The 12,920-nt window shown below is 38.5% G+C and overlaps 1 protein-coding gene across 2 annotated transcripts; it reads left to right on the top strand.

Annotated features, from left to right (window-relative positions):
• The first annotated feature begins 170 nt into the window (after positions 1-170).
• Positions 171-11,242, top strand: LOC113682889 (amine oxidase [flavin-containing] B). 2 transcript variants are annotated; one of them, XM_027200064.2, is made up of 17 exons: positions 171-333; positions 408-505; positions 2,323-2,460; positions 2,643-2,839; positions 3,861-3,964; positions 4,424-4,464; positions 4,758-4,818; positions 5,480-5,568; positions 6,326-6,409; positions 7,433-7,508; positions 7,887-7,977; positions 8,517-8,570; positions 9,052-9,109; positions 9,220-9,317; positions 9,641-9,752; positions 10,308-10,367; positions 10,968-11,242. In XM_027200064.2, exons 1-17 carry the CDS (start codon positions 273-275, stop codon positions 11,106-11,108), a joined length of 1,563 nt encoding a protein of 520 aa, XP_027055865.2. In that variant the 5' UTR covers positions 171-272; the 3' UTR covers positions 11,109-11,242. The 2 variants fall into 2 exon arrangements, 1 of the variants encoding a protein (XP_027055865.2); XR_016188689.1 differs by having other exon boundaries at positions 177-333; positions 9,220-9,322.
• Positions 11,243-12,920: the final 1,678 nt, after the last annotated feature.

Below are 12,920 nucleotides of genomic sequence, written 5' to 3'. Positions count from 1 at the left end.
TCCCTCACAAACAGGAAGACAAAAATAATCTTAAAAAACTTGCTCAGCTCAATTTCCGCCGCTCTCTCGTGTCCGGTCTCCGCTCCTCCCCGAAAATAGAACCCGCGTGTCGCTCGATAGATCACAGAATAGCCACTGTATCACATTACGTCAGAGGATATAACAGGATATCTGGACATCAGTGCAACGGTACAGCGGTACACCCACGAAGCTATAGAGAATTTTTCTAAGTAGGCCCCGAAAACGATTGGTAAGCCGAGTTGCCGGCTGAAATGGAGAGTGATAAGGAAGTCAACTTTGCGGAAGTTGCAGTAATCGGAGCTGGACTAAGTGGTACGTTTTGATGCATCTTTTTAGAAAGTATTTTAAAATATGGGTAGTTGTAGTTACATTGCTCGTATTCCTAGGTTTGTTCGCTGCCCGGGTTCTTCACAAGGAGTATGGTGTCAAGGTTGTTGTTCTTGAGGCAAGAGACCGCGTTGGCGGGCGTACTTTTACTGAAACGGTGAGATGAAAAAACGTGCTAGACATATTCCATCACCTTTATCCTTCTATACATTCTATGTTGATTCATCAGCTCTGTAACTCTCTCCCGATCCCCTTAATTTCTTCTCTCTACCGTCGCCTGTAAGACCTACTGCTGTAAGTTTTTCCAGAGGGCAAGCTCTTGTGTTTTAGGTTTCGTCTTAACCCTTTGCTCCCTTCACCATCAGCTGCAGCTTACCATATTTATTTGATTTAACGTCACAGCATTTATTAAATTTTTCTTGATTCAAGTGCGCTATTTATTTGAGGGCAGCATTTACAGGAGGGTGGCATTTATTTAAAATCCACTTTATTTCTTGCAAACAGTGGTATGGTAACAGACCATTTTAATTTTAAAAAACAGAAACATGTTTTAGTGCTTGTCTGAAATATCATTTTATATATCGTTCTCAATTTCACAATTTGCATGTTAATTCTACTGCAATACATAAAGTGAATAAAAATCTAATGTCGGGTATTCTTTCTCAACGTTAGAACTGGTAAATTCAAAAGGATTTGTGCCTGGTTTACTCAAAATTTCTAACTGCAATTGAAGCAATGATGGTTCCGAAATTGCATGATTCTGAAACAGGATTGTGGAATATGTAAATCAACTCCAACCAGAAGTGAACTTAAATCAGTTATGTTACATCTTCCTTTCTTTCAAAAGAAAAGAACGGAATAAAATGAACAAAATTGAAACAAAAGAAATCAAACAAAAGCGAAGCAATCAACATAATTTCACAGTCCTATTCCAACCATAAAATATTATAGAAAAACTTGTCATGTCTGTTACTTAACTGGACTCAAGGTTCTAGGGGTTTATATAGTGCATAGGTGGTTTTGCTACACTTTGATGATGATCTATGGTCTTGGGATGATTATTTTCTCCAGTTTGCTGTAGGGTATTGACTCTTATGTGGGCCCGAGGTGTCTCCTGTCTTGTCAGATCTTCTCCTTGGATGAACAGCTAGTCTACTGAGGGTAACACTCTATACTAACCACTACCTCCAGTCTTTCATCACCTGGAATTTTCCAAGCTTCTTTTTTTAATCTTGGTCAGGTGGAGGGAGGTATTGAGTACATACTTTATTAACTTTTTCACTCCCAACATCTCATTATTTAGTAATTCTCCTTAATGTTTGAATATAATTGTTAAATTGTTATTTTGGAGAGTTTGATATTGGATAAACTAATAATCCCCTAAATAGTATTTTTCATTATTCTCATCACATTTCCACTTGCTGTTGTATTGATTATGTGGGGAGAAATTCTTTCTTGATCACTTGTGGGAGTGAAAGGGTCAAGCTTCATTTTTATGCACCTGAGGAACTGGCCAATTGGTTTGAGTATGGTAGTCTTAATCCTTTCACTCCCAAGATCTAATTAGTAATTCTCCTAACTAATTCTGCCATACTAAATTCTTATGATGTTAGTTCAGAGAATTTGGTATTAGATCAACTAATAATCCCATAATTCATATTCTTCTCTATTCTCATTACCTACCTGCTTGATATTGTATTGATATTGTAAGGAGAAATTCTGTCTTAATATGATGTGGAGTGGGGTTTACAAGCCCCAGGTCTATTCATTATACTGGCATCCTCTTTTTATTCTGTGAAAGAGAGCTCCTAAGTAATTGAGTTTACTTATATCTGACTCAATAACTCACTTATCAGAATGGCGCTAAAATTGTCAACAGACATAAATACTGGTATATTATTCTACTTTCATAGTATATCACAGAAAAGTCCTGCACATTAGTAGAAGCACTCTTAATCTAACTTTTGATTTTAGGACCCCAGTTTTGGTTACTGTGATTTGGGTGGAGCTTATGTATGTGAAACTCAGACCAGACTGCTGAAACTTGCCCAGGAGCTAAGAGTAGAAACATATCAAGTTTACAGTCAAGGACAATCTGTGGAACATTATTTGGTAAATAAGATGTATTTTTGATGTTCTAAGCCTGCATGTGGCTCGAACTTTACTATCTCATGAGCAATACTTGGCAACCATTTTTCCATCAAAATTTTTGAAGGGAAAACAGGGGGGTGGACCATGTAACTATTACTTAATTACTTATAGTTATTTATAATGATGCTATTGAAAAATTTCAGGGTCAAAGAATTACTAAGCAAGGAGCCCTTCCTTCTATGGGGTCCATATTAGGTGCCTTAGATGTTAACAACTTCTGGCAGCTCCTGGACGACATGGCCAAACAAGTTCCTCTGGAGGATCCTTGGAATGCCCCTTGTGCTTTAGAATGGGATAAGATGACTGTCAAACAGCTGATTGATCAGAAGTGTTGGACAAGGTAGAACAACAAAATATAGCTTGGTCTACACCTTTGTACAAAAACTTAAATATATTTAGCTCCTTGTTTGGATATACAGTAGTAAAAAGAAAAAAGAAAATCTTTTAGATTAATAAACTAATTTTTAATAGATACATTGCTGCAGAGAAACACCAACTCACAGACACACATCCTGTGATACTTCCCGTAACCTTAAACTCCCAAGATCTGAATATTAATTCTCCCCACTAGCTGCTAAACATTTCCTTGTAAATTAGTCTCAAGAAGTTGGTGTTAGATATCAAGATTACAATTTTTACCCAATAAGTTTGAGTATTCTCACTTGTTTGCTGGAAGATGTATGGATATTATAGGGAGAACTTAAATGCTGATCAAGTCTGGAACTTAAGGGGTTAAGGTTAAGCTTTACAAATACATTTAGTTTTAGTTTTACTTGGAACATTTTGGAAACAAGCACACTGAATTAGAATTAAGAATTAATCATTATTAATCCTTTTAATTGACTCCCAAGATTTCATGAGTAATTCTCCCTTCTTTCTGCTATACAATTTATATGATGTTAGTTTGGAGAATTTGGAATTGGATCAACCAAAAACCCCTTGATTGATATTTTTCTTTATTCTCATCACTTGTCTTCTTGATATCATACTGATAATGTGAGGAGAAATTCTGTCTCGGTCACTAGTGGGACTTAACTTAGGGTTAAGTTGAGAATCAATATGTTGAAAACATATGTTGAGTGTAGGGGATCCAGAGCCATCTCAAATTGAATTGTGCAGTTGACTGTGGAGTTTTTATTTAGAGATGCAGTTTTTGGAAGGGGAATAGTGAAAAGTGACAGGAAAATATTCTCCAGGTCTGAATGAAAAACTAGTAGAGGATGTTAAAAATTTAGGTAGATAATTGGGTGCAGCAGGAGAACAATTCACTTATCACGAATGCTGTACAAACACCTTGTCATAAAATTATTGTCAGGGGCTATTTAAGTCCTTTTACTTGATTTATTGATTACTGCCCACAGGTATGGAAAGGCTGCAGCTGCTGCATATGTGCAAGGAATTCTCACTTCAGAGCCACATGATATCTCTCTGTTGTTTTTCTTGTGGTATCTGCATTCTGGAGGAGGTACATGTACTCTTTAGACTTAGTTATGGTTTGGATTATTTGTCATTATACAGTCATGTAAGCATAGATTTTGAGCAGGCTATCTGCTGAGGATGCCTTAGATACTTCCAAAATTTTGCAACTTTGAAGCAGTGACAGCTAACTAATCCTTACCAGTTTTCTTTCTCTCTGAAATTGGAGAGGAAAATACAGTAGGAATTCAAAATAAAAGTGTTATTGCAAGAAACATTATTGCACTTAAGAAAGATCATTGCTGTAAGGTTTTTAAAATTTTTTTTCTTTTATTTCTGCAGTTAATCCAAACTTACATTGTGCTCTTTGTGGTTTACTCTTGTAAAGTGCATTTTCTGTTTTTAAGCAATGACTCAAGAAAATTCACACCCAGACTATGAAAAAATGGAAAATTGTAAAAGTCATAACTTTGGCAACTCAAGTGGAGACATTTACATTTCTCTGCAGGGACAAAACGGAATATTGAATTTGAAGCAGGAGGGGGACAGGTTAGTTCATTTTTCCTATCTCTGATTCAAAAAGGCATTGAATGAGGTTTAGTAAGAATTAGGCCAATCAGTTGTTGTACAAGATATTGTCAGTCAGACATAAGTCAGTTGTAGACTTTTTGCAATATTCTGCAGTGATAGAAGTCAAAATGAATATGTAGCAGAGGTAGGAGTCAATGTAGGTTTGAACTTTACCATTTATTACACTGAGAGATATCATTATTTCATGAAGATGTTTTTTTGATTTTGCTGTTAAGTGGACTAAAGTATTTTTTTTTGTTTTGAGGAACTAGGAAATGAAATTTTGTGGAGGCTCTCAGACTGTTAGTATGAAAATGGCTGAACATCTTGGTGGTGAGAAGTAACCTTTGTTTAGTTCGTAAAGCCCAGCAAATATTTATTCCCAAACAAGGATGAAGTTAAGATGGCTAGAACTGAAAAATTTTCTTCCTATTTAGTGTTTTTTACACCTTGACCCCATTCCAGTCCATAAAAATGCAGAAAGAAAGGAAAGAAAATCAGACCTCATTTGTTACTTTACAATCTTCATTGACTAAAGATGACATGAAGCAGCTTTATTTTTAAACTGAGAAATTTCAAGAGGGTGGGGTAGGGGGTAGATCCTGCCCCTGCGGATAGCCAATCAGAACACTAAGAGCACAGACAGGAGTTGTAAAGGGTGGACTAAAATGTTATTGATGAAAATCTTAACAGACCTGTTGAGTAGTTGTATCACTTTACAGAAACTTAACTTCTTTTAACCCTTTAACTCCCAGAGGTGATTTACATAAAACTTCTCCCTACAATATCCATACATTCTTCAGCAAATTGGTAATGAGAATATTCAAACTTATCAGGTAGAAGCTGCTATCTTGATCTAGCACCAAATTCTCATAACTAATTTACAAGGAAATGTGTAGCAGCTAGAGGGGAGAATTAACAATCAGATCTTGGGAGTTAAAGGGTTTATACTGGCTGAACATTTCCATATGAAGGTTTGATTTGCTTTCATCAGATAGAGTGAAATTAAACAGCTGTGTTGTGTGTATTGAAGAGTGTGATGATCATATTAAAGTGAAATGTGCAGATGGAACAGAATATAGGGTAAGTGTACTATTGTGTCTCTTGTGTACTTAGGTAGGGGGTGGGGGGTGGGGGGTGGGGGGTGGGGGGTGGGGGGTGGGGGGTGGGGGGTGGGGGTGGGGGTGGGGGGTGGGGGTGGGGGGTGGGGGTGGGGGTGGGGGTGGGGGTGGGGGTGGGGGGTGGGTGGTGGGGGTGGGGTGGGGGGTGGGCAGTCAATGCAAAAATGATTAGAGATTATTCACATTTCAAATGTCCGTCAACAATAAGAATGTTAATCCAACATAGCATGGAATGTTGCTAAATTTAAAGTATACTTTTGATTATTGGACAAGAAAAAAGATGCTCCTGAGCTAGTAAACTGACAAAGCTCATCCCAGTTTCTGTTGCATGAAATTTTCCCCCCCCCCCCTCCTCTAGCATTTTGCCCATTTTCCTTGACAGTTTTCCAGTACCCATTTATACTCTTGGGGGTGAGGAGAGGCACAGTGTTCTTGCCCAAGAACACAACACAACGACCTCGCCAGGTCTTGAATGCAGACCTTACAACCCAGAGCCCAGATCACTGTTCACGATACCACTGCACTTGCAACTTAAATGTTGGCTGAACAGTTTAGTTACTTGGATCCTTAACATCCTGTAATGTATTTGTCACGGTGTACAGTCTAATAACTCAGGGAAAATCTGGCTCGAGGCAGAACTGAGAGTGTTTATATCCAGAATGATAACTTGTCTGATCGTTTCTTTAATTTGTTATTTTCTGTGTGTTTGCTGGTTTAAGGCTTCATTTGTCATCAGCTCAGTTCCTCCAGCTTTGCTCGGAAAGATCAGCTTCAATCCTCCTCTTCCACCTCTAAAAAATCAGGTTTATTTATTTATTTTATTTGTTACAGTTAATGGCAATTAACGAAATAAAATAATTACCTATAATAAAGGAAATGCTATAAGGATGAAAACTAAACTAGGTGTTTTTTTTACTTATTTAAACGTTGAAAATGAATGGAAATAATACCGGTATATTAGCATAAGCCATTCAGTAAAAATTATAATAAGCCAGTTGATCATTTCTTTTTCCTTTTGGCGGACTTATCTTACAGGTATAATTTAGAACCCTCGACACCTCTTTTTCTTAGAGGTGACTTAAGGTGTAAACAAGTAGTACTTTTCATCCTCCGCACTGAATTTATAATCAGGTAACTTATACGCACAGCACGTAGCTCTTTTAGGGGCGGTACCTTGGGTATGCCCTTTCCTCTCCGATTTTTCTGTTTATTCTGCTGTTATGTAACAGTCTTCGAGGAGTATTTCCTTTTAAGATATCTTTTTAAGTATGATTCTAATTCTGTTGGTAAGTTCATTACAATTTTTTTATTACCAATCTTGTTTTAGTTATGACTAACCTTGACTGTTAGACTAAGAAATTTAAGGTAGAAAATGATTTTGTAAAGTGTAAACATCTCGAAGGTATCTACTTAGTATGCGAACTCCGCTCTGCGTAGCTTAACGTGGTTCGCTAGTTAAGTGTAAAAGGATGACGAAGGTTAGGGATTGACAGCTCGGTAAGCGTCACCTTTATAAGTGACCCACACTTTCCTCGAGAGATCTGAGCTAGTCCCGAGGTAATAAGTTGTAAGTAAGAAAGAGAAGAATAAAGAGAACTTCAACTGAACGGCGTGTGTTAGGAAATTACTTCTAACACATAATTCTTCTTTAAAGTAAGTCCATCTTTCTCTCTCAAAGGGTACCCAGCAGTATAACCATTCAAAACTTTATTTTAAAAAAAATAACAATAAAACCTAAAATAGTTGAGAGCGACTGACAGATGCCATGTATTTGTAATTTACGTGCTCTTCAGTCATCGTGAGGTTAACGTTTCTGAAATTTGCAGGCAATTCAAAGAATTCCTATGGGCTCCATTATCAAGACAATTACCTTCTATGATCGGCCATTTTGGAGAGAGAAAGGTAAAGTATTAATCCGTTTATTTGCCACAGCGAGTTTTTGTGAAGAAACTTCGATAATGAAATTAAGTTTGGTAACAGATTTTGTGGCCTATAAACTGACATACCTCGTTTGGTACTTTAAGATTTCTCCCCGATGCCCTTTTTCCAACAATTCTGTTATCAGTAATCCTTTAAAGGATTACTGATAACAGACATAAGTTGGATGGACGACTTTGAAGCTTTAATGTTTTTAAACATTAAATTAAAAAACCTATGTCGTGGCTCTTTCCTCAACACGAAATAGTTTAGAACAGGTTTTTTATGTCTAACATAGACTATATTCCAACAGTATTGTCTGGCCATTTTTTAAAAAGTTATAGAATCCCTGCTTTTTATCAGGTCTCGCAGGTTATTTTAATTCGGATGAAGGTCCAGTTGAGGAAGGTTACGATGATACTAAACCAGATAACTGTCATCCGGCCATTATGGGGTAAGTAATGATCTTATGGCGCCTACCATGAGCCAGAACTTTCCCACAATACCTCTCAATTTTAAAACTGGCAAGACATTCTATCCAAAGAGTTTGGATCAATGTTGGTATCTGAGCAATTGGGCACTTACCCCTCCCCTCACCCAACAACAGTCAACTGATAACAAGTTAGGGTTAATGCTGGGTGAGGGGAGGGGTAGATGCGAAGTTGCTCTGGTACCAACATTGACCCCGGCAGTTTTCCCTGATTTTGTGAAAGTTTGTGTTAGTGATGGTCAGATCTTCTCATTGTTTTAAATGATGGATGTGTCCGGCTTGGGCACTCTGTTCTGACCAATGGTAACCGTTCTCAGATTAGACTGCGAGTATGAACTCCTTATTTGTCATGTGGCACAGGGAGCCCATAACAGCACCAGAAATAAATGTCGAAGAGGACCTTTTTTTCAGCCCCTCGAGTCCTTTCAGCTTGATGCTGGCGATTTTCCCGCGCGTTGACTGGCTCTCTTTGAAGTTGAATGCTGGTACTGTTTTTTTTTCAGGTTTATACTGGCGGATAAAGCGCGACAGACAACAACTCTTACCAAAGAGGAAAGGTCATATGCCTTATATCTTATCTTCAGAGATGATGTTAGATAAATAAATACTTATAGATAATGTCCCAACTCTGGGAATGACCTCACTACATGTTTTTTGCCCAATCGTCTCATTAGAACGATGATCAGCAATAAATGCATGTCTTTGGGATATTGAACTAAGTCCATTAACCTCTCTCATAGAGCGCATGTCCATTGAGTGTCGCAAAACCAAAACCAAAGTAATCATCACGGCCAATCAGAACAAAGGAATTATCTCAATGCGAGCTAATGAGAACTCAAAGGAAAACAAGCAAGCTGCCGGAAGCGCGGGAAAACACGAGTGACCGAGTCGCGATTGGCTTTTGTTTGCATCAGATACGTTGGGAGGCTGGCGCGAGTTTTCTGGACCAATCACAGTGTAAAGAAAGCAAACTCTACGCAATCGTGGATTATTGTAGATATTCATTCGCTTTATAACTGACTTTTTCGCTTTACTCAGACAGAAACTAGTTTGTGAGCAATATGCCAGAATATATGATACCTCAGAGGCACTGGAGGTAGGTTGCATATTTTTTTTTCGTCATTTCGTCTCTTGTCATGGCTTGTTTAGCGTAACGAAAGAGGTAGTTTCATTTTATCAACTGACCGCACATTGTTTTCATCTCAGCCAGTGTTGTATCTAGAGAAGAACTGGATGGCGGATGAGTTTTCTGGAGGCTGCTATGTTGGAACTTTTCCTCCTGGAGTGTTAACAGCTTACGGAAAGTAAAGTACTTGTTATTTTTACTCGCTTCATAAGTTTTTAAACGTTCACTAGGGTACAAAAACAAGTTAACATCAACACTAAAAGTTATAGGTGATAGATACATAAAAGAAATAGCGCTCATTTGGCGCGAAAATATGCTCGGATAATCATCCGAGGACATTACCTGTCCCGAAATGGGAAGCTCGAGGAAAACTGTTCGCTACGAGCTTAATGGGTTTGAAGTCAAGGTGGGGATAAATGAAAATAAAGAGATGATCAACTTAGCCGTGTCTTTTGTTTTTAATTTTTTCTGACATGAAGTCTTAATTCTCTGGTTTTTAAGAGTTTTGAGGATGCCTTTTGGTCGAGTGCATTTCGCTGGAACGATCACGGCGACACTTTGGGCCGGTTACATGGAAGGCGCGATAGAGTCTGGGGAACGCGCTGCTGTGGAGGTAAAGGGCTTTATGTAATTTTAACTGAAAAGTTTTCCAGACGGAAGGTGTGGCAAATAAGTCAAACTCCTTCCTAGAGTTAAGAAACAACTCCCGCGTTGTTGTGCTGTAACCTAACGGATTCCAGATGAAGCGAATTCGAAATCATTGTGTTTCGTTTTCTGGAGGACACTGAGGGCTACGCTTGTCAGGGCAGTCAGTCGAAATGATGTTTTGGGGGGAGGAGACAGGAAGGCCAAAATTTTGTGATCGAAATGCTTTGTTGCTGTTGCTGGTACAGAAAAAAAACAACAACAACGAAACGGACAAACAGTTAACTTAACACAAAGAGCTGTTGTGTTGGGCTACATGGTAGATGCATCTATCGCTCTGACGAAGGGCTAACGCTCGAAACGTCAGCTTTTTTACCCTTTACGGTGGCTAATTTACGTTTTCAACCCAGTTGTTAACACTAAATTACCTGCTATACTCTCCCACCGACGCAGCACCACAGTTTCTTTAGAAACTTACCCCTTTATGCATGGTAGATGCTTACGCTCTCTTGAACCATTTCAGGTGCTATGCAGACTTGGTAAGATGGCAGAAAGTGAAACTAGAAAACGACTTAAGTTAGAGGTAAGCTAGCAAAAGTCATGTATAGCCAGCAAAACTCAGCGCTGTTAACCCTTTACATCCAAACAACAGTATTTATACTCGTCATACTGGTCCCTATACATTTCCTGGGGTGCTGATGAGGAGAATTTGTTTTACAATCCAGACTAGAGCTTCTCTAGTTGGTGACCATTTCCTTTATTCTCATCACCTTAATGTGTGATTTGAGGATGATATTTTAAAGAGAAATTAGATGCTAGACACTTTTAGGGGTTGAAAGGTTAATTTGCCCAAAATTACGTGACAATGCAAATCCACCGTTTTTTTTTTTTTGCCTTAGTTGCCCGTCGTAAATTTGTCGTTGAAAGGACTTTCATTTAAAGCTTTAAAATTATGCAATATACCAGGCGCTAAATGTGATCACACCATAATGATGTCGAAAGGTTCTGGACCCTTGTATGTTTTGCCCTGCATGGCTTGTCAACGAGTAAAGTTACTCTTACACCTCCTATATGGCCATTTGATTTATCTTTTTACGGAAATAGTTTTTTTTGCCTTTGCCTTTGCCTTTGCCGGATCAGTGTTCAGTTTACTCGTGTATTTATTACTTTTGTTTTTCATTAGGGTTTGGAATCTAAGTTTTTAGAGTTTTCATTTATGGAGAAGCACTTACTACCATCTGTGCCCACCTTGTTGGCTTGTTCCTCTCTGCTTAGTGGGGCGGTTGTTCTCTCAATACTTTGGTGGAAATATTGTTTAAAGTAAAACTTGTCTAATTCAGTTAAGTAACTGTGAAATGTTCTTCAATTTGGAGAGATTTGAGCCCATATTTGGTATTTTGTTTGAGAAGCTTAGGTCCCACTGGGATAAAAAGTTGAGAACAAAACTATCTCTACCCTTGCTGGTGTTCTATTTGTTTACCAAGAATTTTAAGTGCTGACAATTTAGCAAAGAAATCTGGAGAAAGTTTTGATGTTTCAAGGCCTGAACACCTCAGCAGTTGTCAAGTGAGGACACCAAACAAATATGTGAAATATTAATAGCCAGTGAGGGTTCAGCACGGGAGTAAACAGAACTGGCATAACGCTCGCAACGCATGACGCACAACGTATAACGCAAATGACCTTGTCCTAGTTGGTTTTGCTTACATCTGATCAGTTGCCTAGTAGCTTAAAGTTTATTAATTGTAGTAATATTTTCAATTAACTTGGGAAATTCGATTTAAAGCCTCTGTTAAGATTCGACAAGAAATTGATTAGTGTAGATTGTAATACCCAATATTCGGACCTATAGACAAGTTGATTTACTGTAAAAGAGGAAAAAACAATGACTTAGAGAAAGATGATTTCGTCTTGTCACGAGCGTGGGACAAAGAAAAAAAATTCTGAGTCCCCATGAGGAATCGAACCTCAGACCTTCGGCTTCCGCGCTCCGATACTCTAGTACTGAGCTACAGAGACTTTAAGGTGAGCGAGATCTATTACGAAGTTGATATGACACGCGTCCTGCATACTGCGAGGATCAGCAATGTTGATAGCGTCATGTTTGTCCCACACTCGCGACAAGACGAAAAACAACTTTCTCTATTTCTTTGCCGAGCTCAAAACTTACCATCAGCCTTATTCTATTGACAATGACTTATTTTCTAATTATTATCGTTTGTTCTTCATTGTTATTATAGTTTCTATATAAAAGTGAAATGTGATCATCGCAGTAAATTTTCCAATTTAAGCAATTGGAAAGAAGAAGCCTGAAAAAAAATCAGGGCTTCAACGGGATTCGAACCCGTGACCTCCGCGAATACCGGTGCGATGCTCTACCAAATGAGCTATGAAGCCACACATTGGGAGCGAGGTCAATTTATTGAGTTCATATCTTCCCGTGCAGTGAAATGATGTGAAGTTTATATGAAATAATTCATTTTTGTACTGCGGTTGTTCAGGGGACTGGGGAGAGCGTCACAGAATGTAGACGTGTGTTGCGAGGCTCCGTAAACCGGACAATTTTACTACCGTTTGAACGTCCATGGAAAAATTATTTATCACTCCAAAACGGAAAAGTAGCTATCGCAGTGATTCGGAGCCGTCACCAGAAGATAAAAGACTGAAAGAGTCAAATTCTCCGGCTAAGATATCGTGTGACGAAGACGAGGTCATGGAAGCACTCGGATCCAAAATAGATTTAGTGTTATCGAAGCTTTCTAACCTGGAAACAAAAATGGAAGAACTGAATGCAGCAGTCAAAGGTCTGCAAAGCAAGGTAACGTCTTTGGAGAGAGAAGTAGATTCAGTGAAAACGAAGCAGAATACCTTCGACGAATACTTCACTTCAATGGAACAAAATTCTGTATTCGTTGACGAGCAAGTACAAGACCTGATAGCTAAGACTAATAAAAACAATGACGACGTCAGCGATACACGTAGAAAACTGTTATACTTGGAGGCCTACAGTCGACGCGAAAACTTGAAATTTGAAGGCATCCCCGAAACTTTCGCTTCGAGCGAAGAAGATGGAGCTATTCAGCGGGGCGACGTGTCTACTGAAAATACAAAAGCAGTGCTGACTGATTTCTTTGAG

This window comes from Pocillopora damicornis, chromosome 7 (assembly GCF_964200805.1).
Source record: "Pocillopora damicornis chromosome 7, jaPocDami1.2, whole genome shotgun sequence".
In the NCBI taxonomy this organism is placed as follows: Eukaryota; Metazoa; Cnidaria; class Anthozoa; order Scleractinia; family Pocilloporidae; genus Pocillopora; species Pocillopora damicornis.
This window is presented reverse-complemented; position numbering and strand designations above follow the sequence as displayed.